This window comes from Cajanus cajan, chromosome 8, assembly GCF_000230855.2.
Source record: "Cajanus cajan strain Asha chromosome 8, NIPB_CcT2T_4, whole genome shotgun sequence".
NCBI lineage: Eukaryota > Viridiplantae > Streptophyta > Magnoliopsida > Fabales > Fabaceae > Cajanus > Cajanus cajan.
Genome location: NC_138524.1, coordinates 4,979,261 through 5,006,191, shown reverse-complemented (window position 1 = coordinate 5,006,191; position 26,931 = coordinate 4,979,261). Strand labels below are relative to the sequence as shown.

Genomic DNA, 26,931 nt, shown 5'->3' with positions numbered 1-26,931 from the left:
TAACTATAATTATCGATAATGAATTTTTATTAGAGAATTTAAATTGAAGCTCTTCTTCTAATGTATTTTTTTCGTACACAAAATTTAAGGAAGTTGAATGCAGGTGACTGAAAGTTGGTAATGAATATATTTGAATATCTAAGATTATTTTAAAATAAATTGGAGCAGATTACATGGACTCGACGTGCAAAATGGGCTGGTTCAGGTGAGTGGCCCAATTTGTGACCGAGGAGAATAAACCCTCATTTCGGCCCATTGCAAATGGTGGGTGCGAGCATCGAAGGAGTGAGGAGGAGCAAGTGCAAGGTTGAGGAGTGCTCCCAAAATCGCAATATCTTCAATTCTATCTGCAACTGCGAACCTTCTCGACGATCACAAAAATGGCGACGAAACTTCAGATATTTACGGGATTACCCCCCGCGCCATTTCAGTCTTCTTCCTCCTCCACTCTCTGCGTAGTCAAGAAGCCTCTCACTACTTCCTTCTTCGGCGCTGGAGGAGGTATTCTCACTTTCTTTCCGCTATTTTTCAATCGTTAATTTTCATTCAATTCACTTCAAAGCTGCAATTAGCTCGTGGTTAGTTTAATTAACCTTGTTTCGAACTTCTTATCGTTGCAGCGGAAGTTCTGAAGGGGATGAGGACTGCGAAGCCTGTGCGCGGCGGAGGTGCTCTCGGTGCTCGCATGAACCTCTTCGACAGGTTCGCCAGAGTTGTGAAGGTGAAGAGAAGCACCGAAACGACAGTCGTTTAGTTATTCATGGTTTAGCTTTAATATTCTCATTGTTGTTGTCATTATGGTTAGATTTTGTCATCTTAGTAATGCAGTCATACGCGAACGCTGTCATAAGTTCATTTGAAGATCCGGAGAAAATATTGGAGCAAGCTGTGCTTGAAATGAACGACGACTTGACTAAAATGCGTCAAGCTACTGCACAAGTTAGTTACGGTTTTTTATCGCTTTGTTCTCGACTTTTTTATTGAAGAAAACATCATTGTATTTGTTCTTTCATTGCGTTACTTAAATAATTGATTATTCTTGTAATTGTTTTGCTTGTTTGAGTTTGTATGATGGTACACGAATTTTTTTTATCTGTAAAGTGTAAATTGAGTTCAAAGAAGATCGTTAGGTTTCCCTATTTATGCTATCTCTTGCTTAACCTTTCTTTTTAATTGAACTTTTTTTTTCCTTTCTTTCTTGAGGTATTGGCATCTCAAAAGCGGTTGGAAAACAAATACAAGGCTGCTCAACAAGCTTCTGAAGAGTGGTAATGTATGAAAGAGTTGTTATCTTAGTTTGGTGATGACGAATGGTATATAAATATGCTTTTGTGCTTTTTATCTGATATAGGTACCGTAAAGCACAACTTGCTCTTCAGAAAGGGGAAGAAGATCTTGCTCGTGAAGCACTTAAGAGGCGTAAATCTTATGCGGTACATTCTCATTATGTTGAACGGTTTTATGCTAAATTTTGTCTGAATTTCTTCATTATGTTTTAAAGAAGGTTTTCTACTTCTGTGGAGTGTAAATCGGTCAAATGAAGAAGTTGATTTTTCTTTTTTATTTTTATTTTCCTTTCACGTTTGTTAAATGATTTAGCGCTTTGTCCTCCTCTCATTTGTTAATAATATTGAATCATTTGAAACCTGCAATTGTTATTTTCCCATACCTACGAGCATATATAAAAGCTCCTTATATGCTTTTAATATGTTACAGGATAATGCCAGTTCTTTGAAAGCTCAACTTGATCAACAAAAGTCTGTTGTTGAGAATCTTGTTTCGAATACACGGGTAAGCTAAATCTTGTTCTTTCTCAGTATGTCAAAACACTGAATTGTTATGTGTTTAAAGTGTTAGAAAACACCAACTTTTAAGCACTGGGCTGAATAACCAAGCCAACTCATTTTTAATGTAGTGACATTGTGACATAGGAGTCACTAATGTCAAGAAAGCCTAAGCAGATGATCAATGAAGCTTAGCATTTTGAATTAGTTTGACTCTTGATTATGTTATGGCTGTATATCCCTAAAACCTTGCTAAATCATATTTGTATCTTTGGTTCTTAGAAAGAGTAAACTGTGTATGTGTTGCTAGAGTTCAGTTTATAGTTTTTTTTCTAGGCATGTTTTGCTGCCACTAGGAGATATACTTTGCTTGGTCTACATTATTTAGCACGAGGTTGTATCTTTAATGCCCGAGTTTTCTTTTTGGGTTTGGTCCTTTTGGACTTTAGTCGTAGTAGAATCTAGGAAATTTCAATCCTTTAAGGTTTGGATTTTCATTCTCCATCCATTTACTTGTAGGATATATTAACGAACATCTATTTATACATTGTGATGCACTTTTTAGATGACAGTGGAGAAATCAAATTGTAGCTGTGATACCTAATGAGGGAACTGTAGGTGTTACCCTCCTCCATGTTTTATTTAGTTTTCCACTTTACCCACTGCTGTGACCTATTTACCTCAGCCTGTCACATTAAAATCTTCTATTTTGGAAGTCTCTTCCTTCCTTGACCTAACCCTAGAATCCATGAAACACGTCCCACTGCTTGTGCTGTTCATATTGTAATTTGTAAAGGCATTTATTTGCCCATATTACCTCCTGATTAACTGCAAATGCTTGCTCCTTTAAAATACATAAAAAAAGGGCTTAAATATATTTGTAGTCCCTATAAAATGGATGAGTTTTAATATTAGTTCTTGTAAATTTTCACTTTATTTTTTATTCCTTTAAAATTTGAAATCATTGTTTATAGTCCCTTTTAAAATGAGCAAATTTTGATTTTGATCCATGTAAAATATTTTTCTATGATTTTCATATCTCTAAAATCTAAAATCACTATTTTTAGTTCTTAACGATCATTTTAAAGTGGATAAATAACATTACTTTTAGGATCTATACAAATAGGGATAGTCACTTAATGTTATAATAAACACGTAAGGAGCTAATGAGGATAATATAATAGTAGGGACTAAATATAGTGATTTCAAATTTTAAAGGGATAAAAAAAAATTATTGACCAAAATCAAAATATGCTCATTTTACAACGACTAAAAGTATATTTAAGCCTAAAATAAATAAGGCTACAATCCATCAGCTCTCTCCCTTTGCCATTTGAGAAAATCTACCATTAACCTTTTGACTTGTGAGCTTCTACTGTTTTACAGCTGATCTCCTATAGCTTCTGCTGAGCCTGCCTTTTTTACCTAAGTTATAAATCTAAAATTATCTCGAGAATAGAATAACAGGAAAAAAGGAAGTGGCAAAAAGAATTTAGCTAAACTAATTTCTGGCTTGTAGGCTAAATCCTATAGTGTTGACAGGGAGAATGCATTTAAAATTTGAGATGGAAAGTTGTCTTCTTCAGGAAGTGGACACAGCACACTACACTTTTTCTAGGCTTTTTTTTAGGAAGTACCTCCTAGAAATGATTGGAATCAGTTTAACAATTTTAGTTCAATACTCTACTGCTGGAATTTTTTTATTACAAGTAACATATTCAGAGCTATAAATTGTTTATTTTTGTAGCTGTTGGAGAGTAAGATACAGGAGGCAAGGTCGAAGAAGGATACTCTGAAAGCAAGGGCTCAATCAGCAAAGTTTGTCTTTCAAATCTTTTACGCATTGACTTCAGCCTTTTGTTCTCTGGCTTTTTTAGTAATGGTTGCTGGATGATGTTCCTTCAGGACTGCAACCAAGGTGAGTGAGATGCTGGGAAATGTCAATACAAGTAGTGCTCTTTCAGCTTTTGAAAAGATGGAAGAGAAAGGTAAGAAAATTCATTGAGTCTACTCTTTGGCTGTTTTTTGGATACATAACTAATACTTACATATAACCTAGCCAATACTTAATGTGTACCCTTAACCACATACAAACATAATTTCATTGTCATGCATGCCTCTGAAATATTTGAGGTTCTGCACTTTCTATCCTGCTTCCCTTTCTTTTTATCTTTTTGCAAACTGATATGTTGAATTATATATGCATAAATTATGAAAATCAGCGAAAATATCTGATATGTTGAAGCTTCTAGTGGTTTGAAATCTTTTTTGTTTGAATGTATTTTGATTTTGACAAATGACAATATTGCAGTCATGACATATCGTGATTAAGCCAAACCTATACTTCGTGCATTATGGGCATTTTGACCATATGCATGCTCATTCTTAATTTTTCTAATTTATCCTAATTAGTATAATTGTGTTCAAAATCTATTATAACGAGGGAAATTATGATTATATGAAACTTGGCATATGTTAACATGATATGACATGATTAAAAACTACAATGGTATAACCTAATCAATGGAATAAAAAATGCGAGAACAGTTGCTAGAGTTGTTTATGTTCTTTAATTATTGTATATGAAATCATTTTCTTTGTAATTATTTTCTTTTATCTCGACAGTGATGGCAATGGAGTCCCAAGCTGAAGCTCTTGGCCAGTTGACAACTGATGATCTTGAAGGAAAGGTAATAATTGTTTGTATACCATGTCACTTCGAGTTTATATGTATGCATTATATGCTTGGCTTGGAAATGAATGAATACAATTTAAAGGAAAAAAACTAGATATGTTTCATGTTAATTTATTCTTATGGGAAACAGGATCAAAGGACCCAAACCTAAGTTTATTGCATTTTAGGAAAAGTAAATGTTCAAAATAGTGGAAATTGAAATCTTCTGAAATATTATTATTATAGCTAAACTTGCTACATTTCTCACCGTGTCATTGAATAAATTGCCTGCGAATGGGATGTAAAAGACAGTCATGCTTTCTATTCAATAATAATGTAGTTTTCTTTGCCTATTTCACTTGTCGGAAACTGTAGAAATCATTTCCCTGGAAGCTATTTAGTAAAGAAATAAACCCTGAGCCCAGTGATTATGTAGCAGAATCTTTATGTAAATAATTTGAATACAGCTCAGAACCACAAAAAGCACTGGAACAAGCCTAAGTTCCAAATATATATTGGGACTCGTTACATAAATCCTTGGCTTGTTCAAATGGATTCTTCTATCGTCAGTCTTATGGGCTGCGTCATCCATTATCTCATCATGCATTAGAACTGAGGAGTTTGGAGTGAAAAAAGCTGTTAAAGTCATGCCTTCATTACATAATAATTGTTTGTGAAATTCATGGATTTCATTCTCCTGCACCCATCAATTATTGAATTTTGCAGTTTGCGTTGCTTGAGAGTTCATCAGTTGATGACGACCTTGCAAATTTGAAAAAGGAATTATCTGGTGGCTCAAAGGTATGCTTCAAATGGAAAATAGTTTATATGTTTGGGTAATATTGGGATGGAATTTTATTTAGTAACTGCCTCGCAAATTGTTTTCTTTCCCTGTTATGTGACCAGAAGTTGGTGATCATGTGAAAGAACGGAAAATAATTTTTTTTTTCCAAGAATATATTTAAAGAAAGTAAATTTGACGAGAGGAAGTTTCGTATGATACTACCCAAGTAAATTATTTGACTAATTCTACTCGAACTATTTTTCCAAAAAGCATTATATTTTCTACATGCCTACATATCATTTTTTCAATTTAATTGTTTGACTGTTTGCTTCAAGCAGAAGGGAGACCTTCCTCCTGGAAGAAGTAGCACCACTAGCACCAACACTGGAATTCCATTTCGAGATGCTGAGATTGAATTGGAACTTGATCAATTGAGGCAAAGAGCAAAGGAATTTTGAAGCATGGAATCTTTTTTTTTTCTTTTTTTTCCCCTTCGTATTTTAAGCTTGAATTTAGTTTCTGATATCAACGTTGTACAGCTAAAGGTCAATCACGATATTGTTCGACTACAGACCTAAAATTGGTTGGAAAAATGAACTGATTAGCTTCAAGCTCATGTATGATGTAGCTCATGGTATTTGCAAATACCTTAAATGTGATGATATTGTAATACTATATAGTGTGTACGATCAGCAGTCCTTTTTTTTTTTTCTTTTTAATTTTATTAGAATGCATTTTCCCACAAATTCCTTTATCGACAGTTTTCACAAGGAGTTATGTTATATTAAATCTCGTAGCATGTCCACACCTTCAATAAGGATCAAGTTTAGTAAGACCCCGAGTTCATAAATCGGAAGGGTATCGCTTTTCGCCTTTGTATAGCTTAGGTATGGTAGTTATATTTAATTCTGGACAGGCATCACCTTGCACATATCTCATTCCAAGTTGGGCATATACTACCATGTAAATAATGATAAATGAGCGGTGTGCATATTTTTGTGATTTCTTTACACCTGAAGCTGTAACCCTCCATGAATATGGAAATGCAGTACATGAATCAAGGACACACTGATAGTGTCTAGCTGCTGATAAAAGTGAGGCCAATTCTGCCTTTTAGTTTTACTAAGGAAAAACTAGAAGCAAATGTGAACGGAAGAAACAGGCATATGACCTATATGACTATATGAGCATTCAAACTATGAACTAACACTCCCATGGACCAAAGGAAAAAAAATAAGACTAAGAACTAATATATTCAATGTGATGTGTTATAATAATAGAAAATGAATCACGACAAAACTTGTTTCGGTCAATTAAAATTAACTTTGACCCTCCATACTTATAGTCTCTATATACGACCCATTATAAATTAATTAACCTAAAGCAAATCGATTATAACACAACATTATATAAAAAATTAGAATACGGTGAGATAATTCATTCGTGTAACATAAATTTGAATGATAATCACTTATGCATAACTACTTTTTTTTTTTCTCTTAATCATAGTATTTCTAAAAAGAATTAAAGATTAAAATGTTGCTTTTTATACCAATTACCAAAATTAGGACAAAATTAATTACAAAACAAAGTGAGACTTGTACAAACAATTTGGCGCTGCACTAGGATGCGAAATATAGTGTACAGTGGGAAGTGAAGATTGAATTTACGGATAGCTTCTTGTTTTTTTCAAAGCTGTTTTTAAATAACCGTAATATTATTTATATAACTTCTTTGCATTTCTCATATAAAGCTTCTGTTAATATTTCATCAGTTTTATCTGTTATGTTTTTTTCTTAATCGGTTTTTGATACTGTAATTATCACAACATTCTAATTGTTTTTTCTCTCATATAATTATCTTCTTTGATTCTTCCAAACATCACAGTCTTTTCCATTTGATCTCCCATTTTTGAGTCCCCTAAAAAATTATTAATAGACCACAAGACATATAAAACATTGTTTTTAAAATTACATACTAATTTTTTTTTAAAAAAAATAAAAATATTTTGAAGTATTAAAACACAGTTCAACCTTTTTTTAAGGCGAATTCCATTAATTTAATTATTAAAATAATTACATAAGAAAGTTTAGGATTCCGGTTGTGATGGAGAATGTCTGTGTGCGCCTGCATAGTTTTTGCGCTATTTCTCCCATTGGATTCCGCTAGCCCTGCTAACACGCCTTTCATTTTTTATTTTTTTATTTTTTAGGTGCGTTTGACTTTCATTCTTTTCCTACTGTATATATTTTTCTTCTCCTTATTAGAAATAAAGTAAAAGTGGGTAGTTTAGTTAGAATTTGGGACTGGAAGTAAGTCCCAACTTGTAATTAAATTCCTCCGTCAAAAACTACGTGTCATATTAGGGTAGGTGTAATATTTTATCCTTTCATTTTTCTCATGCATAAGCATAATCAAATATGACTACTTAGTCAATTCAACATTTCCAATCTAGGTTTCAAACATAATATATGTATTTACACCTTTGGCTTTTCAACACTACTAACCAAAACTACCCTAGGATTCGCCTTCATCACAAGGACACATCCGTAAAATCAACACATTCATATTTAATTTGATTTGAATTGTAGGGTAAATAATATATTATATTATTTGATATTGCTTGGCAAGTTCCGAAAATCTTGGTCAACACGTATTACGTTGAAGGCAATGTCCACCGAAAAAGGTGATTAATTGAGTCCAAAAAGACAAGCACAAATTTAACACACTTACTTGTTCCCCTTGTCTCACTATAAAATGCCACCGCTTCCTGCTCCCCTACAACCACAACCTCATTTGAGATAGTGAGACACAACAACCCTCCTTTTCTAGCTTTCACCAAATTAAGCTTCCAACTATGAATTCCTTAAAGCCATGCACCCTTTTGAATTTTATCTTAGTTGTTATCTTCCTTGCAATTTTTACTAGCCAAAGTAGGGTGGAAGCTAGGGTTTTGTCACACTCTGAGGAGTTTGCATTTGCAAGAGCTAATGACCTCCAAACATATACTTCCTCAGCCTATGAAGAAGCCAAGAAAACCATGGCTTTTTGGATGCAGCGTTTGGCTTCTGGACCAAGCCCTAAAGGCCCTGGTCATTGATATCTCACCCACTTTCATATATGGCTATACAATATCACTTTCGTCAACTTTTCTTCAAGGGTTTCTTTAGGTCAAGATATATGTATGGTCTATAAATAAAGGATGTAGGTAGATAACATGCACTTGGATCTAACAACTGTAAAGATCCATGTATACTTCAAATAGGGATTCTTTAATTTATATACGTCATTTTTTATAATTCATTAGTCTCTATGTATCTCTTTTCAGCTGCTTTTATGGAATTAATGAATATATCGGTTATGCAAATGATTGTCAATTTGTCTAGATATGATGGCCAATTTATGTTTTAACTCCTGTCTTAAGAATAATATTGATGAATATGTAGAAATATGTTGTTACTTCGTTGCTTGTGAATTAATATCTACACACTACACATATGGATATGGTGGTGTGGATAAAATTAGCCTACAGTGTTTTCGGCTACGTGTCAACCGAAAATAATGTTTTGAATTTGTCAACTTTCACTGTCTGCACAATTATATTCAACTAAAAACCATTGAGTCTACTTGTATATATTTATCGTGACAATTAATGACAAAAGTCATCAACAAACTCCTTGTTCTTTGATCACCTCATCAACTACAACATCGACTTATTATCAAGTTCCAAACGAACAATTCAACTGTAAATTAATAAATGAATAAATAAATAAAAGGGAGACAAATTTTCTACTTTTTGATATAACAAATTAAAAAGGCTACATACACTATATTACCCAAAATAAAAGCCATACAGACGAATGAGTCTCACACTACACCTATGTTTGAGCTATTATGTCCACGAACCCTCTTAAAAGGTTCATATTAATTCTGCCACAAAAAAAAAAAAAGAACACATGATGCTCATACAAGACACGAGTGAATTAAAGGGTAATTGGTTTGGTAGGTGATCGTATTAACTACTTTTCGTCATCATATGAACTACTTTTCGTACACATATATTAGTTTAAAGGTTAAAATATATCCCCCTCTTTTTATTTACAGTATCCAAGATCCTTCTATATTTAAAAATTAAACTTAGTTATTAAATTAAAAAAAAAAGTTTAATACTGACCTTCCGAACAATTTTTATTAAGCTTGTTAATGTCAATTTGAATTAAAAGAAAATATGAACATTTTTTAAATAAAAATAAATAGTCAAATTGATCTTTATATATATATATATATATATATATATATATATATATATATATATTGTTAGATATTGGACTCCGTTCCTATGTGAAAAAAGACCCAAAATTAAGAAGCCTAAATTTTGTCTCACTTAAAAATCAAGTGGAGAGAGGTCTCTTAGAAACAAGAGAGAGAAAATTACACAAGAGTCAGGGAGAGAAAGAAGAGAGAAAGAGAGTATAAAATTTAGTTTGCATACACAGAGCATTTTTTAGTAAAATTGCGATCCCCACTTCGTTTACCATTGAATCGGGCTAAAAATTTGACAGCAGATTTTTAACACGATGATCTTCGTTTTGACCATTGGGATCGTGGATTGGAGGTCTGTTGTTGGAGAAATCAATTTTATAAAGTTGCTCTAGTTTGAGGTTTCTTCTTCTTTATTATTCAGTTGGAAGACCTTGTTGCTTTAATATATTGGCCGGTTGTAAGCATTTGCTTATGCATTTGATTAGACTATCTTGTACCTTTATTTGATCATAGTGGAGCTTAATTGTGCCTGTGAGTTTTTACTTCCCACATTGAGAGAGTTTTCTCACGTTATTTTCTACCATTTATTTATTTTGTTACTCCTTGTTGGTTTTTGCAAGTTGGGGAATCATTTTCGCCACGTACTTTGATACTCTTGATTATTGTGGTGTTGTTTCCCCTATCATATATATATATATATATATATATATATATATATATATATTATTGGGATGCAAATAAAGTCACACATCATTCAAACAAGAGGATGAACATGAATTTATATTCATAGTTGTCTCCATTAGTAGAGAGGCCTTTTGGATGATATCCAAAAGCAAAATCGTGAGGGCTGGATCCAAAGCGGACAATTTCTTATCAATGAGATATTGTCAATGTACAGACACGTGTATGTGTGTGGTAATCTCCGGTACACAAGTGGTATGATAGTCTTCCTAGTAACATGGAGGATTAGGAGGCGTGTCCCGTTCATGATGGAGCGGCGACTCAAGTACTATGGGCCACCAGCCACCATCGGATATACTCATGAACTGATGGCTTTCACTGGAAAAAGGATAGAACCATGGTCTTTTGTTTGAGGGGAGGATATCCAAAAGCAAAACCGTGAAGGCTGGACCCAAAGCGAAAAATATCTTATCAATATATATATATATATATATATATATATATATATATATATATATATATATATATATATATATATATATATATATATATATATATAACATTTTGAATTCAATATATTTTTTTTAATGATCGAATCCAGTTCCACTGAAAAAAAAAAAAAAAAAGTAAGCATAATGGTATATAGATTGTAGGAGTGAAACCACTGTGACATGTTATAGAATTCCAAAGTGAAGCCATAATTTGTTTTGGCCATAGCTAGATAGGCAAAAACTCCAACTCCACCTTGCACTATACATCTAATAAGTAGAAGATATCGTGCCTCCTCCTTTTCTTATTTTCTCCCACTGCTTCAAAAAGTGTTCCCCACAACTCAAACTCCAAAACCAAACCAGTGAGAAACATAGAATAACTAAAAATTCAAGGGTAAAGAGATTCGTATCAACCCAAGTTGTGCTCTTAACTTTTCACCTATTGGCCTCTACTCCCCACTACTCTCACTGCCGCACTAACTGCAACATTTTAAACTGAAGCTAACTAGTTTAAGTGAGTGCTAATTAATAAATATTTCAAATTTTAAAATACTTAAGTGGGTGACTTGGACTGCATATATTAAAGATGTATTTGAAAATTAGTTGAGTTGAATTGAGTTAAAGTTGGAAAAAAAAACTACATTTACAAATTTTCACTTTTTCTTTTTTACATCAAAACATATATTTTTCTATTGAATGTGATTTTAAATTGATATCTAAACATATACTAATTAATTAATAATAAATTAATAAGTCTTTAAAAGAACAAATTGTGAGTAAAGAAATTACTAGATAATCTTAGACTACATAATTTCTAACTAATCTTTACAAGACACGCAAGTGTAATTATTATTTTCTTGTAAGTTAAAAATTAAATACATATTATATAATAATTGGTGAGAATTATGGACACTTAAAGATACTAGACTAACTAATAATTTTTTCGGAATGTGAACTAATAATGTACTATTGAGGGATCAATCTTAGCTTATGGCCATCGCTATCATTGCCCTTCACAAATATAACTTCACCTGCTAGGAACTATGAAGTGATATGATTGATAGTTATATCCCTTCAACGAAGTGAGTTCGTTAAATGAATTTTAATATTTCGAAAAATTAGAAATTAGTTATGACTTTCAATCAACGAAACTCCAAGGTTAAAAGAACATATATACTTGTAAGTGATAAACAAAATTAGTCATTTTTCATTTTTTTGCCTCCCCGTATCTCATAAAGAATCAAAATAATTATAACAGAACTCTAGTGTGTCTCTAGTTGCAGAGACACTCTTTGGTATGAAAAGAAGTGAAATGATATGCAAGCAATAAGCATTTTCAAATAAGTAATAAAAAGCGTTCATGCAGAATTCTTTTTGTTCCTTTTCCTTTTCATACAGATAGCAGAACTTAATAATAATAAGGTAACTGAGACAGAAGCAGCTTGCAGCTATTATTTAATAATATATATGATAGTGGGAGGATTAGGCATGCCACATGCATGTATCCTCATCCAGCTATTAAACCCTTCAACACTGCTAGAATTCAGTTCCACTATTATGTGGAATTGAATTATGGATGATATCATTATTATATATATCATATCATATCCAATTATCCGTTATTAATACATTAATAACTTAGCAATCGAGGTTATCACCAGGATCGACACCAAGTTGTGAACAATACTGAGTGTAGTAATTAACACGAGCTTGAACAGTATCAGGGTTTGCACCATCACATTCAAGTTGGCCATTGATAGCTCTAATGGTTGCACCAAAACCTTGATCCAACACAGGTCTCACAAACTGTGTCCAATACCACAATGCTGTCTTGAAGGACACCACAGGGTCGTTGGCTACTGTCTCTGGAGCATTCAATCCATCAAAATCGTTACTCTCCCCAGCTGGTCCATAGTTGAAGTTCCATGATAGTTGAATGGGTCCACGCCCGTAGTACCCTTTGTCAGGGTTACATGGGTACTGGGTGTTCGTTTCATCACAATAGTCCCTTGATGCACCATCAATCTCTTCTATGTAGCAAAAGTCTACAAGCATATGTGAGTGTTAATTAATCATTCAATAATCACACTTTGTACTATGAATAAACAATGCATGGTAACCATCAAATAAAAACAAATGCACCAATCTAGCAATACTAGTTTATTACTGATCACGTACGTCCAGTTTCATGGGTGAAATGGGCAAAGGCAGCTGCAACCTCACGCTTGTTGTCGTCCTGGTTGCCATTTGTTCCAAACTGAGGGTAGGAATTGTGAGCATCGAGGAAAGCATCACGTGAGTAGAAGTTCTTCCCTTCACAACTATCGTCAGCTTGATTGATTATGCTGTCAAAGAATTCTGCTGTCACGATGTCACTTATGCCTTGCCCACTCACCATCACAAGGGTAATTGCCACCCATAATCCTGAAACGGGAATGTTTACTATCTTCCTCATCCTAGCTGCTAGAGAAATTAAATATAATGTTTGAAACCAAGGTTGAGAGTTCAAAGCACAAAGGGACATGTATTTATAATGTTATTGCTAGCTACGACTTTAATTTGAAGTTTAAGAAACAAGTGTATTCCTCAATGAATGTTCCTAGTTGACATTTGTGTCTGAACTCGGCCATATCAGACCATGTCCCATTCTAGAAAATAAAAGCGTAGATTACACGTCGACTAGCTAATTTCTGACTTTATAACTCATTTTTGTTTTATTGGGATGATTTATGTTAATTTATTAAACATTATTTTAACATTATTAGAAATAGATCCTTAAAAGGCTAAATTAACTCTCAATATTTATGATAGATCTTATAATTATTTTAACGAATTTTTTTATTAATAAGAATTATATATATATATATATATATATATATATTTTTTTTTATTTATGAATATGATTCACATAATATTACAAAGTTGATAAAAATTTTACTATTAAGAGTTGACCTTAATAATTATATCAATAAAATAACTAAGTTTATATCTTTCGGCTTTACTATTAAACGTGGAATGAGTATGATATCGTTCTTCTGACTTTTTCTTTTAAGTGGGAGATATAATTTATTTTTATTAGATGAGTCTATTTTAGTGACAAAGATATATGCTTGCAACTCTATATAAGGCGTAATTAAGTAACCATTAATTAACAACAACGTTGGGTGGTATCCTTATTGGGTTTTGTAGATGTAAAAACTAAAAGGAATAAGAATGTAGGCTACACCGTTTATAGTTGACTCTAGTGCCGTAAGTTGCCCTCCACGTTAAGGGCATAGTTCGGAATATTAGTTATTAGACTTAATCACTTATACATTATTAATGTAAATTTTTTTTACACAGGCAACCAACTATATCTTTTAATAATATCATGTCACTTGCTTATTTAATAAATTAAAAATAAAATAAAATAATTTAAAAGATATAAAATTAGTTGTCAGTGTAAAAAAACTTTACACTGACAGTGTATGGATGATTAATTCTAGTTATTAACTTTCGTCAACTTTTCTATTTAGACTAGTTTTTTATTGTCAACGAAAAAAAAAAGAAAATAAAAATAATGTGTTATTATATAAAAAAATATGAATAAATGATTTTTTTTTCATAAAAAAAGATATGTTGAATTAATTTTAACTCATTTAATAATTTTAATTTTCTTACTTTAATCATTTCTTGTATAATTTTCCCCCTTATAAGTATATTTTTAAATTTTGATTCAAATTAACCTTCTGATATATTTTTTTAACTTTCAGCCATTTGCAAAACAAACTTGAACGGTAAAGCCGTTTTAATTAGTTAATTAAATTTCTTCATCCTCCAGCTTTGTGGATTAAGTGGATGTTTTAAAGTGGGAGGATATTTTGAATTTTGAATAATTTGGACTCTAATCTTGACTTTTCATTGTAAAAAGAATACGTTTTGATGATTAAGGTGAATGTATAACTTCTTGACAAAGATGATTAACGACACTGGTAAAGATAAAGGTCTAAGATTTAATAATTTTTTTTTACAGGCAAAGGTTTAATCAATGATAGAAATTAATATATTTATGGTGAATGTTAAGGTTTAAGATAAAAATAAATGAAGGACATGGTAGTTAGACAAGGGCAGCTACAGAGTCAAAGTTAGATGATAGTTTAATGGCGTAGTTAATGATCAAGCGTTAAATGTGGAGAAAAGTTAATTTGGATGGGAAATTTAAACGAAGGAATTTATTTATTTGAAGAATTTTAAATTTTTTGAGGTGAAGTATCTTGTTTGGATGGAAAATTTATAAGAAATTTGAAATTAAAATTCAAGTATTTGTGAAATTTCTCGAAATAGTAGAATTTCAAATTCTTCCAAAAAAGTAAGAATTTGAAATTTCTTATATTTGTTTTTCTTATTTCACTTATATATTTTATCTTATCTGTTATCTCTTCATTCTTTTAATTATTGAATATTCAATTTTTTTTAAATTATTAAATATTATCTAATATTAATTTTTAAAATTATTAAATATTTAAAAATTAGTTATTATTTATTTTTAAAAATTTTAATTTAAAAATCTCAACATATAAATATATTTTTAAAATTAATTTTATCATGATGGAATCAAATTACTATATTCAACCCAACAATTTAAAATTTGAGAAATTTGAATTGATTTATCCAAACAAAATATTTTAAGAATGATAGAAATTGAAATCAAAGTAATTCAAATACCAAAAATTTTAAATTCCTTGAATTTGTAAAATTCTTCATCCAAACACACCAAGTTTTTGTTCAAGAAATTTCCGTTAAGCAAGGAACCAGAAAAAAGGTTAAACAAAAATGCTAACGTGGAAAAAATAATAATTTTAAAGATTAAATCCAATCATAAAACAAGTTTTAAAATTTGATTAAAAAAATTAAATTTGAGTTTAATATGGATGTACTATAAAATATTTTAAATAGTCAATCAATTAAAAATTATAATTTGTATAACTTTAAAATAATTATTGAAAAAGATAACAAATTTATCATTTACAATTGTAATTAGATAATTAAGTAAAACTATTTTTATATTATTAGTATAAAACTTATTAATTTCTATATATTAAATGCAAACAATTATTTTATGTGATAATATTTTTAGAGATTATTTTTTTACAAGAACATTTTCATAGATTCTTTTAATTTCTAATTCTATTTTTATTGATTATATTTATTTATTAATTAATTTTTAACATATTTAAACTAAATGATCAATTATTAAAAATAATATTATGTCATAATATAAATTATTTTTCTTAAATTTAAAATATAATTCATATATTTGATATATATATATATATATATATATATATATATATATATATTTAAATATAACATTCATTTGTATATATAATTTATTATAAATTTAATTATGTATAATAAATATACATGCTAAAATACTAGTTAAATTAACTATTACACTCAAATTAAATTTAGAAGAAAGAGTTAAAATTTTACTTATTTTTAGTTACACATATAATTAATTAGATATTATTTATTGATTAATATTAATTAAAAGTGTCATAAAATATTATTTTATTGTTGTAAAATATAAGTTCTTATGTGAAATAAATTTATTTTAGTCAAACTAATTTATATATTAATTTTTTTCTTACCAAATACATTTAAAATATAATTTATTCGATAGTTTCTAATTATTTTACATTTACCAGAGACTTTGTCTGAGGGATAAAATTGAGAGAATAAATAAAGAATAATATGTTTTTTTAAGAAATATTATTTCTTTATTTATGTCTCTCAATTTTATTCCCTCTGAAAAGTCTTGGTAAATGGTAAATTTAATTAGAAACTATCGAATAAATTATCTTTAATGAAATTTTGGTAAGAAAAAAATTAATATTATAAATTAGTTTGGACTAAAATAAATTTATTTCAATAAGAACTTATATTTTACAACATCAAATAATATTTTATGAACTTTTAATTAATATTAATCAATTAAAAATAATATCTTAATTATTTAAAAAAAATAAAAAATTTAAATAAAAAATTTTATTTTTAAAAATAAATTTAATATTTAATTAGAATTATACAATTTAATCAAACGCTTTTTTTGAATAGATTATTAAAAAAATAATAAAAAATATATATAAAATGATGTGTTATTTTAATTTTAGTTTTATAAAATCATGTTTATGTAATGTAATATTATTATTTAAATATAAAGTTGAAAAAGGCGCAGGAAGCAGAAGAGTGGTGGGAAGGATACGATGTTTCCAACATCTTCACTCTCACTCTCACTCTCTTGCAATCCCAAAACGCCAAAATTGTTTTCGCCATTCCATTTTTTGGTAAGCTCCAACCTCACAATCTCTCTTTCTCTTCTGCTCCATAACTCTCTTTACCTTTTTCTATTTTAATATTTGCAGGGTTTCGCCAACGATTCCAGTTTCAGGCTTCATTGCTCTCAGGTTCCCCCAATCTCGCTTTTCTAGTTTCCAAATAAAACGGTTTCGATTCCGTCTTTGCATTCTTCTTTTTTCGTATAACATTGATTTGTTGAGGTTTTAGTGGAGCACTGGAGCCTTTCAAGCTCAACCATCGTCTTATGTATCTCCCAATTTCAATTGCCTCAAGAGATAAGCATTTGTAACACAAAACTAGTCGCATTCGAAATTAAATTGTAGAACTCATACTTTATTTGAATTGTTGAAGTGAAGTTCCACAATATATAATTTTAGAGGAGATTTATACACTTAGCAAGTGATTTTCTTGCATTACATTGGCTACGGTTTGATTGCGTTTTGCGGTTATTGTTGTGGAGAAGATTGCAAAAGTGGTTTAAATTGTGGTATAGAATATTGTTCCAGTAGTATTATGTTGTATATCTGGTGCAAGAGCTTCACAGCATTGGATTTTATTTTGTTCAGGAAAGAAGCCTAGCACCACCGGCAGTTGGATTAGATGAAAGCATTGGGAGAATATTAATCACAAAAGACCATGTTTTGAGTGACAATGCTCCATTGCTTCAGCAAAATGGCCTACCTCCTCTAGTCAGTGCACTGAAAGCCTCGGCTGAACAAAACGCTGCCAGTTTTCACTTTCCTGGACATAACAGAGGGCGTGCCGCACCTGCTTCGTTGACTCGGCTCATTGGAAGAAGACCATATGTTCATGACTTGCCTGAGCTTCCAGAGCTTGACAATCTCTTTTGTCCTCAGGGTCCCATATTAGAAGCACAAACTGAAGCAGCCAAACTGTTTGGATCATCACAGACATGGTTTCTTGTTGGAGGTACTACTTGTGGGATACAGGCAGCGATAATGGCAACTTGTTCTCCCGGAGAATTTCTGATTCTTCCAAGGAATTCTCATATATCAGCTATTTCTGCTTTGGTGTTGTCTGGTGCAGTGCCCAAGTACATCATTCCTGACTATGAGAATGATTGGGATTTTGCTGGTGGTGTCACTCAATTACAGGTGATTTAGATGTTGTACACTGTCACATTATATTCACCTTTATGAAAATTTACTCTTACTCCACGTAAGTAGCTGATAACTTGATATGAATAGAATTGTCATATTTGTTGGAAAAATAATATAAATAGGTTTAAACCAGCATGCAGAAAAGCAGCTTTTGTTCTGAATCTTTCTCAATATTAATACTCTCTTATAATAATGTTATCTAGTTCTCACTTTTTTTTCTGTTGGTGGGATGGCTGGGTGTTGTTGCAGGTATTGAAAGCCATCCAGGAATTAGAAATGGAAGGCAAAAAGACAGCAGCAGTCTTCATCACTTCTCCTACTTATCATGGTATTTGCAGTAACTTGAGCGAGATTTCTGAGCTGTGTCATTCTTGTAAAATTCCTTTGATTGTTGATGAAGCTCATGGCGCACATTTTGGATTTCATTCTGAACTGCCTAACTCAGCCCTACATCAAGGGGCTGATCTGACTGTCCAGTCTACTCACAAAGTTCTATGTTCTCTTACTCAGTCATCTATGCTGCACATGTCTGGTAATATTGTAGATAAGGAAAAAATCTCTAGATGTCTCCAAACTCTTCAAACCACAAGCCCTAGTTATTTGCTTTTGGCATCCCTGGATGCTGCTAGAGCTCAACTTAGTGAAAGCACTGATGTTGTATTCAGTCAAGCAATTGCGTTAGCCTGTGAAGCAAAGTGCACACTAAGACAAATCCCTGGTATATCAGTGCTTGAGAATTCAAGCTTTCCCACCTTTCCTGCAATTGACCCATTGCGCCTCACTGTAGGTTTTTGGAAGCTTGGTTTATCAGGTTATGAAGCAGATGAAATCTTGTACAGAGATTATGGAGTCGTCTGTGAACTTGTTGGGAATAAATCTATTACTTATGCATTTAATCTTGGAACTTCTAGGGTCCATGTCCAAAGGCTTTTATTGGGAATAAAGCATTTGGCTGCAACATATGCTTCCATTCAGCATCCTGAAGAGAGAGTGCTTAGTGTTCATGCACCCTATGATGATATAATCATGAGTTTAATCCCTAGAGATGCCTTTTTTGCAAGTAAAAAGAAAGTAACGATAAAGGAGAGCGTTGGTGAGGTGTCGGGGGAGCTTATATGTCCATACCCTCCGGGTATACCAGTATTGATCCCTGGCGAGGTTATTACCAAAAAAGCTGTTGATTATCTTCTTCATGTTAGGAGTAAAGGTGCTGATATTAGTGGAGCATCTGATCCTTTACTTTCTTCAATTATTGTTTGCAACGTATAGTAAATCGTCTGGGGGGTAGCACCTTGAAGTTAAAACTTCCCAAATGGCCTTTGGTGTTTGATGTTTGTGTCACGCTATAAGGTTATTTATCAGTTGACAAAGATTCACACAGCTGAAGAAATTCTCAAGTAGTAAGCAAATATTTATGGCCAAAACGTATGTAAATTTTTTTCTTCTCATTTTAATGCATAAGAGTGAAAGAGTAGTACTAATTTTTCGTCTCTTGAAAATGCTACGGGATTCCGAGGCTTTAAACGCCTATCCTTATCGAATCAGCAAGTACCTGGATGCAGTCATAAATGTAAAAAGGAAAAGACAACTAATAAGATTTTTATCTTTATATTTAGTTGATAGACTTTGAGAATTCAATGGTGAATAGGAGGAGTTGATTTACAGAATTTTTCATGATTTTTATATGCCCTTAACGGTATAGTGACGGGGAAAGTCAAATATTGGGAAGTCAGCGCCTCCGGATACGTTCATCCTGGTTCTCAGTATTTGTCTCTGTTTTCAATTTTCAAGATTAGATAAGTCATCTGATATATAAAATTAAACATGTTGACCTATGAATATTTGAATTTCTCGTTCTCCACAAAAGTCAAGTTGACGATGATGTTCAGAGAAATATCTATACATTTTAAGTGCAAGTCAGGTATATTGAGTTTATCATATTATTATTTTAATTAATTAATTTTCAGTTGGAATGACAGTAGTGCCTAATATTATTGACTTAAAATTACAAAAAATATAAAAATGTTATTTTGTGCATCCAGCAAAAGAAAAATATCGTTGGGCTGCATGAAAGTAAAAATAAATAAATAATAAATAAATAAATAAAGGTTTTGAAACCGATCCTTTTACCAGGAGTAGCATGGATGAGGCATTTCTCGTATGGAAAATTGATTGACCACGCCAGCCCTCGCAACTTACCTGTCATAACTGCACTGCTGAACAGCAGAAAAAAAAAATATCACTATCCCTAACAAACAGAAAATGGAATTGGAACGTCAACCGAACTGGACCCCACCTTGTTGCTGCAAAACCTAAAAAGGAATAATAAGGGATAAGACATCATTCACCAGTCATCAGTTCAGGACTGGGATACAGACACGACACGAACATGATGATGGCCTCCAAATCAAATTCCATAACATTTGGAATTGGTTCTTTCACAACTTGCCCTCTCTCTGGAACTAGAACCTGCTGCATTCACGTTCTTCCCAATCCAAATGCAAAATCCAGAGCCAGAGACATATTTTCTCTCAGTCTGTCCAAGAGGAGGAGGTACCCAATTGATTCACTCATCAATGCTTCTTTGAGAATGATATTTTATCAACCCTAATAATGGCTATTATTTGGATGAGGGATAATATTAATATACGGATTATTCATTTTGTTTTTGTTTTTCCATGCAGCTTAGGTATTCTTTCTAGTCCCACCGTGACAACTCTCAGACATCTCAATACACCAATTTCAGCTGTTAATTCAGGTGACTTTTGGACCCATTTTCTTCTGCTGGATTTCAAATATATGAATGAATATTCTAGGGAGTTTTAAGTACATAAAATGGAAATATACTAACTCCCCGCGTGTTCTGCGTTCAAACTTTTCGAGATTTTCTGCTAGTTATAGCAAGTGCTATACTAATATTATTATATTATTACGCTCTCTTGCCTTGTAGGTTTAGAAGCATCAATTACAGATTCCAACGATATTTCAGCCATCTTAACAAATGCCAAAATAGTTGTAGATTCCGAAGATGAAAATAAGATACAAGTGAGCACACAGCAAAAACTGGTTCCAATGTAGAATTGCTATTCTGACTCTTTCGGGAAATTATTTGATGTTTCGCTATGTTGTCATACTATTTATCCCAAATTGCATCTCCATAGCCTTTATTCTATGTCTCTCTTTATATTTTCTTCTATCTCTCTGTACAGAATTGGCATTGCTTTATCCTATAGGGTACAATGATGAAAAGATGTGATTTGTATATATGTAAAAAAAAAGTCTTATGTTGTCCTACAGAGGAATATGTGTGTGTCTCAAATTCATGTTTCTACTGGCTTTGTTGAGCTTTCGGTTAAAAGGCTGAAATAAGATTTCTTGTAGTGATGCACATTTTTTTGTACTGAAGAGATATTGATTTTTCCGATCAAGTTTATTAATTTGATAACCTTGAAGAACTAAACTCAACTAAAACCTTTGGTAGTCTTCATGCTCTATTAATCGGGCAAGGTCTTCCCTTGTGGTATTTTAATTTGTTTCTATTGTGATTATATACTTCATTTTACTTTTGTTTAAACAAGCATGTCATGATTGGAGCTAATATTGCTGTACAATTTTTTTTTATCAGACATTGCCACTAGCATACTTTAATATACGCAAAATATGGCCAGATATAGTACTATAACAACCCTTTTCGATTACCCTTTAGTCTCCCCCTTCAATAACCTTTTTTTTATTATTATTATTTTTATTTCCGGAGTGTGTTTCTGTAAATTACTACATCGTGTTAATCGTGCTATTTTATGTTTTCAATACCCTGTACCCTAACTCTTGGGTTTGATATTGTGATAACTATCTTATGGATTAAATGGCAGTTAAGAGTGGACTTGACTGGTGATCAAACACAAAAGGTATTCGACAGGATCCTAACAAACTTAGGTCGTACTGCCCCACCAGTTCCTGGATTTCGCATGCAAAAAGGAGGTAAGAAGCTGCATTATCGATAAAGAATGATGATATCATGCACTTTCATACCCTGAATATATATCTATTGGTTATTACATTTTTCACTTTCATGCCCAATTATGATTCATACATTGCATCACGTGCCAAGAACACACGAGGTTCACATTTGGCATTCGCTGCAAGATTTCTCCCTCATTCAAAATCCCTTTATCCTCAAGAGTTGCTTGAACACGAGGTGTTACCATTTGCCTACAATATTGCAGACTTAATAAAATCTGATAGCCATCTTTTCTGTGAAATACCATTTGGGAGCTGCTTATGACCTCATTACAAAATATCAAGGTCTTTCTCTTTCAGGGCTTGGCCAAACAGTGACCGTTTTATTTGTATCTCGTATTTTCTTGCTCAACTAAGGCTTGTGAAATGTCCGGCATATCCTTCACATTTGTCGTCTTGATTTGGTTTTTACATGAGTGTTTTACCAATTGGATGCCCATTTTAAGACTTTCTGAATTTGTTAGTGAGAAAATCCACCTTGTGGAATTTCACTGTAAAAGCCGAAGCTCACCTCCAGTCGGTTGACCCTCTCCTCTATTTTAGTCAGTTGTCTCTGATAGACTGATACCAAATATGCAACCAATGATGAGAATGGTCAATGGTGGGAAAAGAACGGAAACTGGATTTTCATTTTACTCTTCCCAATTACATTTCGAGGCACTTCCTATTCAACTTTAATACTTCTTTCTTGCTGTTGTTATGATTCTATATGTGATTCATTTTCCTGTTCATTATAGTTCAGTATTTTAACAGAAGTTACAGTTCATAAGTTCTAACTTTATTAAATTGTGCATGTGATGTCCGAACTGCTCCAGGAAAATCATCAAAGGTGCGTGATTTCCAATCAAGTTTTTTATATTTGATGAAAAACTATTATTTATTATATATGAATCTATAAATTATATGCTTATTCTTCGATAATATTGTTAATCACATCAATATAATTAAAATGTAAGCATTGATCACTCGGATGGTTAGATTTTTCTATCAGTTGTCTTTCCTAATGAGGTATCCCTCAAAAAAGAAAAGGCAGGCTTCTTTGGTACTGAATACAGCAGAACATCCATAGATCATTATCATGTATGCTTTAATTTTCCTTGAAGATAACTTTTGGTTAGGAAATGCATACAGATCCCAAAGGATTTCCTTGTACAGATGCTTGGGGAAGAACGTGTCACCAAGTTTGCAATACAAGAAATACTCAACTCTACCATGGGTGATTATGCAAAAAAGGCAAGTGATTTTTACCACTTCATATGTGGCTGTCATGGATATATATTTATTTCCAAATTTGATGACCCAATACCAGGAAAACTTGGATGTAAAGGACCGCAAAATAAGCACCACCCAAACGGCAGAACAACTAAAAAAATCATTCACGCCAGGAAATGAATTTGGCTTCAATGTTATAATTGAGCCTGAAAAATCATAACATTCTAGACAACTTGTTATGGGGGATCTAGTTGCTGGGCGTAACCAGAATGACAGTTAATGGGGGAACAAGGTTTCTCTCTCTCTCTCTCTCTAACTCAATGATATACAGCTTAAAGAGTTATTTTAATGATCAGTTTGGTGTACTAAAAAAAATGAGCTGCAAATTTCTATTATGAGCCTTGCAGGAAAAGATAATCTCATATTTAGATTTTTCATCCTGACTTTAAAGGGATACCAAACTGACTCGAGTTATATATAGCTGCCTTCTAGTGTTATATATTACAGACTATGAATCTCATTTATAGCCTTTTAATTGGTGACTTGTCAATGACAAACTTAGATTTTTTATGTCCTTGTTTTGCTCAATTTTAACGTTCCTTAATGATTTTGTACAACCTGATTTCCTAAGTGTATGATCAACATAATGACATGTCTTGTCAAGTGGAAAAACCTCGGTCAATAACTTCAGACTAATTAGAAATAGACAAGTTGTTTGGGATTTTGATTGTGAATACAAAGGACATTGACTCACAAATAACAGTTAAATGAGTACAGTCTCCAATGCATGCAAGCTGGAAATATGTAAACTTAAAAGAACTTTTCATATGGCCCGACGATGGAGTCACGAAGATTGGAGTATAACCCATAGAGGGAGTACTGCCTTAGATTTTTCACTTCATACCAAGAATTAAGAGCGTTGAGATTCTTGTCAGTCCCTGAGAATACCAACTGTACACCCATGTTGCAGGCATTCCTTCCACGGTTTTGACACTCTGTGTTTGGCACTGCACATTCTTGTTGATTCAGGCAAATGCTCCCCTTAGAACATGCACCACAACCGAAGCTCTTCCAATACAAGTTTATAAGGGTTCCCTCTTGAAATTCAAGAACCTGTTAATCAATCAACATCCAGATTCAAAATAACATTCCTAGAGTTAGGAAATAACATTCCTAGAGAAGCGCAGCTAGAGCATGTACCAAAGTGAAACTAGTAATTGTGTGAGTGTTGTCACCAAACATAATAGGCAGTGACCTTGCTGCATATTTCTGCCCAGCAAATGCAACCATATATCCAGCTGTGCCCTGATAACTTCACAAAGTTAATAGAGAACTAACAACCAAAACTTTTCTAAAGAATATGTGGCTGCAGGAGAATTCAGCTATGAAAATGAAATCTGAACAAAGCAGAAATATTTCTTCAAACGGAACTATACAAATTGTCAAATTTAATTATATAATAGTCATTGAGTTTATCTGAATAAATTTCTTTATAAAACTTCTAGGAGAATAAAATAGGAAGAAAAAATAAAATAAGTTTCTGCATGAGTTAAAATTAGTTTATGCATAAATTATTTTGTAAAAGCTCTCTCTTAACTTCTCAAAAATCTATTTTTTAATTTGTGTACAAGTTAATTTTGATTTATAGAGAAATTTATTTTAATTTTATTTTCTATTTTTATTTTCTAAAAAGTTTTCTAGAGAAATTTATTCTCGATCTCAATAATAAAGTTTTATCAATCAAGTTTACACTTATGTTTGATGTCATTATCTAATGCAATGTCCCATCACTGAACATTTCCATCCAATGCAATATACAAAGCATTGAATTTTGAATCATGAAATCATAAAATTGCATACCGGGTTTAGGGTGCTCCTGTTAATGGTAAGTAGGGAGATCTCGTCAACCTTTGGCCTAAAAACAGCAAGCTGTGCTCCTTTGTTTGTGAGGTCTAGGCGTTTGTCACAAGGGGAAAGCTGTGGGCCATTGTCTTGGGATAAAAATTGCTTCTCCGAAAATGCAATACCAAATGTAAAACCATCTCCTTTCTGAACTTTAGCATCATTACATGGACTATAAACATCATTTGTATCAGCTGCATCGGCAACAAGCATAGCCATCATCACAGCAATGATCACCACCCCTTTCACCAATTCTGCTTTCCTCATCTTGGACATGGCAAAAACTTTATCCATCCCCATCTTCAAATCCTGAGCAAAAAAATAGTTTTGTCTTTTTGAGTCAACAATTAAAGAGCAATCTATGTGGTGATAGAAACAAAGTGGCGTGGTGTCAACGTTTGCATTTCATTTATAAGAATGAAAAGAACGTGTAACGTTCGTGAGTTAAGGATTTGTACGTGGCACGTCAATCAAGAATATAGTATGATATGATATAAATTAAATTACAGAAGAACAATGGGAAAAGGTATTTAAATAAGAATGCAAAAATCATAATTACTTACGAAGCTAGGATGTGAACAGCATACCTAAAAAATGAAGATATATGTGAAGAATGTTATAGAGATTGAAGACGAGGGTTGGCGTGTTTGTGATTCCAAGACATGGAAATTGGTTAACTAATCCAGGAGGATGGTGAATTGGTAATGTCACAAACTTGTTTCAGAAGCGGTTATGGAGGTTGGATTTTACCAGATATTAAAAATTTGTAATTAAAAAACAAATATCTATTTGCCACGGGGAAATGCCAATTTCTCGGGAGAAACCAGACCAAACATTGCTGTGCAATAGAATGTGAAAGTAATGTTTTTTAATGACCTTAAAACACAAGTGTCAGAAAAAAATTACCTTAAAACACATTAAATAACTTCGTATCGAAATTTTTTATCTAAAAAATTAGTTTTGTAATGTTAAATTAATTATGCTATTAAAGTCTATCTTAATAATTATTAATTATTATTAAATTTATCGTAAATGTTTAATCTTATAAAATTATGTTTGAAATACATGTTAAAAGTTTTATATTAATTAAAAATAAAATCATAATTATATATAAGTTAATTTTATAAATTTGAATTAGAGTTAGACCACTTTTTAAGACTTATCTCTCAACAAAGTCTAACATATTATATCGATCAAATATACTAAATTTATCGGTATTAAATAATTTTTATTGTAAAATTTAATTAAGAAAAATCAATTTAGATTTATGAGGGTAAGAAGAAAAACAAAAAATACATAATAATATAATTTTATCTAGTTGAAAAATAAAAAATAGAGGAAAAATGTTTTTAAGAATACAATTTTTTTTTCATTTATCTTCATTACAATTTAAATTTCCAAACTATTCCTTCTCTTATTCTCACTCATAATTAGTATATGTTAACACTCTATGTACGTGATACCCGGGCAAAACAATAATAACTAATTAGCTAAAAAAAAAAAAGAGAAGGCATTTTATGCACGAAAATAATATATTATTATAGATTCATCATTTCAAATAAGGCACAGACCAAACATGACCTGATTTCATTGTATCCCCTTCATTACATTTTTCACATCTATCGTATTATCATCTATTGTCAGAAACAGAGCACATGAA

General features: G+C 31.9%; 5 protein-coding genes across 8 annotated transcripts; 3 read left to right on the top strand and 2 right to left on the bottom strand.

Moving 5' to 3' along the window:
- Positions 1 to 254: 254 nt before the first annotated feature.
- Positions 255 to 5,917, top strand: LOC109801059 (membrane-associated protein VIPP1, chloroplastic). 4 transcript variants are annotated; one of them, XR_014428570.1, is made up of 12 exons: positions 255 to 501; positions 621 to 721; positions 829 to 939; positions 1,204 to 1,268; positions 1,352 to 1,433; positions 1,717 to 1,791; positions 3,532 to 3,602; positions 3,690 to 3,772; positions 4,410 to 4,474; positions 5,185 to 5,259; positions 5,365 to 5,468; positions 5,581 to 5,917. XR_014428570.1 is itself a non-coding variant. In XM_020362035.3 (11 exons), exons 1-11 carry the CDS (start codon positions 381 to 383, stop codon positions 5,698 to 5,700), a joined length of 969 nt encoding a protein of 322 aa, XP_020217624.1. In that variant the 5' UTR covers positions 256 to 380; the 3' UTR covers positions 5,701 to 5,917. The 4 variants fall into 4 exon arrangements, 3 of the variants coding, with proteins under 3 accessions (XP_020217624.1, XP_020217626.1, XP_020217625.1); XM_020362035.3 differs by lacking the exon at positions 5,365 to 5,468 and having other exon boundaries at positions 256 to 501; XM_020362037.3 differs by lacking the exons at positions 255 to 501; positions 5,365 to 5,468 and having other exon boundaries at positions 821 to 939.
- Positions 5,918 to 12,018: 6,101 nt separating this feature from the next.
- Positions 12,019 to 13,241, bottom strand: LOC109801607 (endochitinase PR4). Its single transcript, XM_020362719.3, has 2 exons — positions 12,856 to 13,241; positions 12,019 to 12,722 (listed from the first exon to the last, which is right to left on the bottom strand). The coding sequence occupies exons 1-2, from the start codon at positions 13,199 to 13,201 to the stop codon at positions 12,316 to 12,318; spliced, it is 753 nt and encodes a 250-aa protein (XP_020218308.2). The 5' UTR covers positions 13,202 to 13,241; the 3' UTR covers positions 12,019 to 12,315.
- Positions 13,242 to 16,887: 3,646 nt separating this feature from the next.
- LOC109800666 (uncharacterized) lies at positions 16,888 to 19,618 on the top strand. The gene is made up of 4 exons (XM_029271618.2): positions 16,888 to 17,003; positions 17,082 to 17,123; positions 17,583 to 18,131; positions 18,387 to 19,618. The coding sequence occupies exons 1-4, from the start codon at positions 16,923 to 16,925 to the stop codon at positions 19,404 to 19,406; spliced, it is 1,692 nt and encodes a 563-aa protein (XP_029127451.1). The 5' UTR covers positions 16,888 to 16,922; the 3' UTR covers positions 19,407 to 19,618.
- A 300-nt stretch (positions 19,619 to 19,918) lies between these two features.
- LOC109800673 (uncharacterized) lies at positions 19,919 to 23,943 on the top strand. Its single transcript, XM_020361495.3, has 8 exons — positions 19,919 to 20,058; positions 20,271 to 20,690; positions 20,822 to 20,895; positions 21,088 to 21,182; positions 22,010 to 22,118; positions 22,973 to 22,986; positions 23,289 to 23,390; positions 23,467 to 23,943. Exons 2-8 carry the CDS (start codon positions 20,527 to 20,529, stop codon positions 23,587 to 23,589), a joined length of 681 nt encoding a protein of 226 aa, XP_020217084.1. The 5' UTR covers positions 19,919 to 20,058; positions 20,271 to 20,526; the 3' UTR covers positions 23,590 to 23,943.
- Positions 23,944 to 24,025: 82 nt separating this feature from the next.
- Positions 24,026 to 26,033, bottom strand: LOC109800672 (uncharacterized). Its single transcript, XM_020361494.3, has 4 exons — positions 25,859 to 26,033; positions 25,230 to 25,580; positions 24,570 to 24,674; positions 24,026 to 24,482 (listed from the first exon to the last, which is right to left on the bottom strand). The coding sequence occupies exons 2-4, from the start codon at positions 25,569 to 25,571 to the stop codon at positions 24,180 to 24,182; spliced, it is 750 nt and encodes a 249-aa protein (XP_020217083.1). The 5' UTR covers positions 25,572 to 25,580; positions 25,859 to 26,033; the 3' UTR covers positions 24,026 to 24,179.
- Positions 26,034 to 26,931: the final 898 nt, after the last annotated feature.

What these genes read in the sequence shown, in the direction of transcription:
- LOC109801059 (XM_020362035.3), top strand. Translation starts at nt 381, where the DNA reads ATGGCGACGAAACTTCAGATATTTACGGGATTACCCCCCGCGCCATTT. An exon ending in GCAAGGGCTCAATCAGCAAA is followed by an intron (nt 3,603 to 3,689) that starts GTTTGTCTTTCA and finishes ATGTTCCTTCAG; the next exon opens with GACTGCAACCAAGGTGAGTG. An exon ending in AATTATCTGGTGGCTCAAAG is followed by an intron (nt 5,260 to 5,580) that starts GTATGCTTCAAA and finishes TGCTTCAAGCAG; the next exon opens with AAGGGAGACCTTCCTCCTGG.
- LOC109801607 (XM_020362719.3), bottom strand. Translation starts at nt 13,201, where the DNA reads ATGTCCCTTTGTGCTTTGAACTCTCAACCTTGGTTTCAAACATTATAT. An exon ending in TTTCACCCATGAAACTGGAC is followed by an intron (nt 12,723 to 12,855) that starts GTACGTGATCAG and finishes ATATGCTTGTAG; the next exon opens with ACTTTTGCTACATAGAAGAG.
- LOC109800666 (XM_029271618.2), top strand. Translation starts at nt 16,923, where the DNA reads ATGTTTCCAACATCTTCACTCTCACTCTCACTCTCTTGCAATCCCAAA. An exon ending in TTTCGCCATTCCATTTTTTG is followed by an intron (nt 17,004 to 17,081) that starts GTAAGCTCCAAC and finishes TAATATTTGCAG; the next exon opens with GGTTTCGCCAACGATTCCAG. An exon ending in GTGGTGTCACTCAATTACAG is followed by an intron (nt 18,132 to 18,386) that starts GTGATTTAGATG and finishes GTGTTGTTGCAG; the next exon opens with GTATTGAAAGCCATCCAGGA.
- LOC109800673 (XM_020361495.3), top strand. Translation starts at nt 20,527, where the DNA reads ATGATGATGGCCTCCAAATCAAATTCCATAACATTTGGAATTGGTTCT. An exon ending in AGTCTGTCCAAGAGGAGGAG is followed by an intron (nt 20,691 to 20,821) that starts GTACCCAATTGA and finishes TTTTCCATGCAG; the next exon opens with CTTAGGTATTCTTTCTAGTC. An exon ending in TGGGTGATTATGCAAAAAAG is followed by an intron (nt 23,391 to 23,466) that starts GCAAGTGATTTT and finishes ACCCAATACCAG; the next exon opens with GAAAACTTGGATGTAAAGGA.
- LOC109800672 (XM_020361494.3), bottom strand. Translation starts at nt 25,571, where the DNA reads ATGGGGATGGATAAAGTTTTTGCCATGTCCAAGATGAGGAAAGCAGAA. An exon ending in ACAGGAGCACCCTAAACCCG is followed by an intron (nt 24,675 to 25,229) that starts GTATGCAATTTT and finishes TGAAGTTATCAG; the next exon opens with GGCACAGCTGGATATATGGT. An exon ending in CAATTACTAGTTTCACTTTG is followed by an intron (nt 24,483 to 24,569) that starts GTACATGCTCTA and finishes ATTGATTAACAG; the next exon opens with GTTCTTGAATTTCAAGAGGG.